This window comes from Entamoeba nuttalli (assembly GCF_000257125.1).
Source record: "Entamoeba nuttalli P19 unplaced genomic scaffold asmbl_5599, whole genome shotgun sequence".
In the NCBI taxonomy this organism is placed as follows: domain Eukaryota; phylum Evosea; order Mastigamoebida; family Endamoebidae; genus Entamoeba; species Entamoeba nuttalli.
This window is the reverse complement of record NW_008577562.1, coordinates 1-4162: the sequence shown is the minus strand read 5'-3', so window position 1 is coordinate 4162 and position 4162 is coordinate 1. Positions and strand designations below refer to the sequence as shown.

The following is a 4162-nucleotide window of genomic DNA, read 5'->3' as shown; positions in this document are numbered from 1 at the left end:
TTTCTTTATTTGTTTTTGTTAGGCAGTATGAGGGGATTTATCTCAACTGAGCAAGGAAGAATATATGACAAAAATATTAACACTTAAATATCTAATTTTTATTTATACTAATTTCTCAAGGAAATGAAGTTTAATTTTAAATTCTAGTTTATAAAGATCTAAAAAAAAAGAAAATTAAGATATGAATTAAACAAATTCTTCTAACCATTTATTTTTTTGTTTAATTTCTGCTTCTTCTTCTTTGGTGAAATCATTAATTATTCCAAATGTACTTCTAAGTTCTTCAACACTTTTTCCTTTAATCATTTCAGCAATATATTTGCAACCTAATTCTAATAATACTTGTACATCCAAATTGTTTGCAGCGATAATTAATTCAAATAATTTTTGTTGATCCAAATCGAAGAAAGAATAGTCCCATGATGTTAATTGTCCTTTTTTTTCACTTTCATTTCCTCCAAGGAAAGGGTATTGGTGGTGATGGCTAATAAAATCTATCATTTTCTTTAAAGTCTCTTTATTTACTTGAGCCAATGGAATTATTTTCTCGGTTTGAAAGTCTTCTAATAAGTTTCTAACTGCTCCAATTTCTTGTGCAATTGCCTTTTCTACTTGAAAGTTCTCATTATCACAGCTAACTAATGTAACCGTAGAACCTGTTTCTGCCATATTATTGATAACTAAAATAATGAGTTTAATTTAATTTTTAAGTTTTTAATTTTTAAACAGCAAAGGAAGAATAGAATAAAATAATTAATTTTTTTATTTAAGTATAATTTCAATGTAGTGAGAAATGGTCACAATAAGGAAATTCAACAAAAGTCTTGACTTTATTCTCATTAAAAAGCAGAGTAATAATCATATTGTTATTTGTTTGATTAAATCCATGATGTACCTCTTTGTTAAGAAGTGGAGCTGAGTTATAACAATAAAGAACAATAACTTTAGGACAAGAACTATATGATAAGAAAGTATTTTTAGTGATTGAAAATTGAAGAGTACCTTGAATAATTGAATGATAGACATTACGTTGTTTACCATTAATTAAACGAGTAACATTAAAAGAGACAGTATCATAAGGGTCTAATATAGAATGGATACAAGCACAAATACCACCAATACAGTCATACACATTATCACTTGATAAATCGAAAGGAGAATTTTTATAGTTTTGTTGAATAAAATAATGTGGTTGAATTTTTATTGACATTTGATGAGAAGTTAAATATTCTTTTAAATTGTCTGTTTGAGTAGACCAAATAAGATATGGTATTGAAGGAAAAAGAAAGAATTTTTCTTTGTATTTGTCCAATTGTGAAAAAGGTATTTGAATGTCTAAAATATGAATATATTAAATAAATAAAGAAAAGAAAGAACAAACAATAACGATTTGTTATTTTGTCTAATTGACCTATAATACCTAAACATTGATATTCTTGAGATTCAAGAATAAAATGAACTTTTTGGTTATATATCTGAATAATAAATGGACTTAATAATGTTGTTTGTGAGATTATTTCACAATTAGGAAATAATTGTATTAATTCAATTAACTCATTTAATGTACATTCAACTTTAATCGTTTCTTTATTCTGAACAATCTCATGAATTAATTCATTTGCTTCATATTCAATAACATGAATCTACCAATTAACATTATATTTCTCTTTCTTTGTTTTTTTAAAATGAACTTTTTCAAACTTTTTGAATTGCATGAAGTCCGTTTAAAAAGTCAAATAAAGAAGTTTCTTCTAAAGAATACTCTTTTTCAACTCTTCTTGTCCTTTCAACTTGTGACTTTTTCATCTGAAAAAATCTTGTTCTTTTCTATGGTTTTATTTTGTGGTTATTTCTTTTATAAATAATAATTTCTTTATAGTTTTAAAATAACTTCTCTTTCTATTCATTTAAGAATTTATTAAAAATTGCGATCTGATACTTTTTTAACAGCACTGAATGCCTGGACATGTGTATAGAGGGTTCGAATCACTATACGACCAGAGACGCCTAAGGCAGAGGATAATCTTCATTTCGCAATATATTATTTTTTATTTTTTTTAAATAGAGTTATATATAATAAAATTAATAATTATGGGTATTAAATATTAATTAAATTAACTTAATTTTAAATTAAAAATTAAATTCCATTTCCATATCAAGTAGGTCAAACCCATTAAAAATGGTATTTAAATTCTTAACAAAATGAAACCCTTGTTTTTCATAAAATTGACGTGCAGTATTTTGTTGGTGACAATTTAAATGAATTTTTTTATAATGATGTTCTATTGCCATCTCTTTTACTTTATCCATTAATTTATGACCAAGTCCTTGACCTCTGAATGAAGGTAATAAATAAAAGTCATGCAAATAACAATAATCTTCTGAAGAATTGTATTCAATTCCTGTATAACCAAATAATTGTGAATTGACATAATGAAAAACAAATTGATAATTTGAATTAATTTGTTGTTCCAATTGTTCAGTATTGTATAAATATTTATAGATTGCATCTCTTGCCTCTTGACTAAGTAAATTGTTATTATAAGTTGAATAGAAAGTAATCTTCGTGATTTCTTGTAATTTTGGAATATCTTTCAATTGAACTACCTTTGATTCAAAATTCATTAACGCTGAAGAAAAATGTCTAACCAGGTTTGTATTTACAGTTCTATAATCTCTCTTGTAATAACCCTTGTTAAGCATTTCTTCTTCAAGCTTCTAAAAGACAGATTATTTTAAAAAAAATCTTCATTTTTATTATAAGCGAAACTTAAAAGGACTAAAAATAAAAACTCAAAGTCCAATAAGAATGAAGATATAGTAAAAGTAATTAATAATAAACCATAATAAAAATCAAAAGAAATTAAAGAGAAAGATAAAAAGAAGAGGCAACAAGAAATAAGAATTTACCAAAAAAAAGTTAAATAAAATATAAAAGTATATGATGTGGAATTAAAAATATTATAAATGCCAAATAAAAGGGTATAAAGAACAAACGAACAAGAAAAGTATTAAAAAAGAAGAATAAAATACAATGACAAGATATGAGAAAAAACAACAATTAGGAGAAGGAACATATGGTGTTGTTTGTAAAGCATGGGACACAGTTTGTAATAGATATGTTGCACTTAAAAAAATAAAACAAGAACGAGAAGATGATGGTATTCCAGTTACATCAGTAAGAGAAATAGCTGTATTACTTGAACTGAAGCATCCTAATGTAGTAGAGTTTGTTTAATATAAAATTAAATAAAAATAAATAAATGAAGATAAAAAAAGATAAAAAGAAAGTACTGATTAAAATATAGTTTATATGACATTTACTTAGAAGATAAATTCTTGTATTTAGTATTTGAATTTTGTGATGAGGATTTATATCAGTTTATGTCGAGGTCTTCAAAAATTCCAATAAATGAAACAAGATCAATTGTATATCAAATACTTCAAGGACTTGCTTTTTGCCATTATCATCAAATACTTCACAGAGATATGAAACCACAAAATATCTTAATTAATAAAAATGGAACAATTAAATTAGGTGATTTTGGTCTTGCAAGACTTACAACAATAAATGATCGTAAATATACTTCTGAAGTTGTTACATTATGGTACCGTGCACCAGAGATTCTTCTTGGGGCAACTCAATATGGAGGTGCAATAGATATTTGGTCTACTGCAGCTATCTTTGGAGAATTAATTAATAAAGAAGAATTGTTTAAAGGGAGATGTAAAATTGATCAATTATTTAAAATCTTCTCTCAATTAGGAACTCCAACTGAAGACATTTGGAATGGTGTCACTAAACTCCCTTTTTACCTTTCTACTTTCCCTAAATGGAAAGCAAAAGACCTTCATACAATTTTTCATACAGATGAACGTGCAGTTGATCTTTTACAAAAAATGTTTATCTACACCCCTGGAAAAAGAATTTCTGCTGCTGATGCTTTAAAACATCCATTCTTTGACCCTTTAAATAAACCAAATAATTAATTTTATCTTTAATTAAATTTTTTTTTATGTTTTTTATACCATTTTTAATATTCAAAAATATGTTATTATCTTTTCTAAAATTAAATGAATAATTCAATACCTACAATTCAATTATGCTTCAACTACTTCTCCTTTTTCTTCTGCAACTGGGGCAGCTTCAACTGGTGCACTA

General features: G+C 25.6%; 4 protein-coding genes across 4 annotated transcripts; 1 reads left to right on the top strand and 3 right to left on the bottom strand.

Annotated features, from left to right (window-relative positions):
- Positions 1–186: 186 nt before the first annotated feature.
- Positions 187–669, bottom strand: ENU1_134180 (Skp1 family protein; the record flags this gene model as incomplete). The annotated part of the gene is made up of 1 exon (XM_008860143.1): positions 187–669. One exon carries the CDS (start codon positions 667–669, stop codon positions 187–189), a length of 483 nt encoding a protein of 160 aa, XP_008858365.1.
- Positions 670–778: 109 nt separating this feature from the next.
- ENU1_134170 (hypothetical protein) lies at positions 779–1210 on the bottom strand (the record flags this gene model as incomplete). Its single annotated transcript, XM_008860142.1, has 1 exon — positions 779–1210. The coding sequence occupies one exon, from the start codon at positions 1208–1210 to the stop codon at positions 779–781; it is 432 nt and encodes a 143-aa protein (XP_008858364.1).
- Positions 1211–2130: 920 nt separating this feature from the next.
- ENU1_134160 (acetyltransferase, GNAT family protein) lies at positions 2131–2625 on the bottom strand (the record flags this gene model as incomplete). The annotated part of the gene is made up of 1 exon (XM_008860141.1): positions 2131–2625. The coding sequence occupies one exon, from the start codon at positions 2623–2625 to the stop codon at positions 2131–2133; it is 495 nt and encodes a 164-aa protein (XP_008858363.1).
- Positions 2626–3034: 409 nt separating this feature from the next.
- Positions 3035–3990, top strand: ENU1_134150 (cell division protein kinase 2, putative; the record flags this gene model as incomplete). Its single annotated transcript, XM_008860140.1, has 2 exons — positions 3035–3228; positions 3309–3990. 2 exons carry the CDS (start codon positions 3035–3037, stop codon positions 3988–3990), a joined length of 876 nt encoding a protein of 291 aa, XP_008858362.1.
- Positions 3991–4162: the final 172 nt, after the last annotated feature.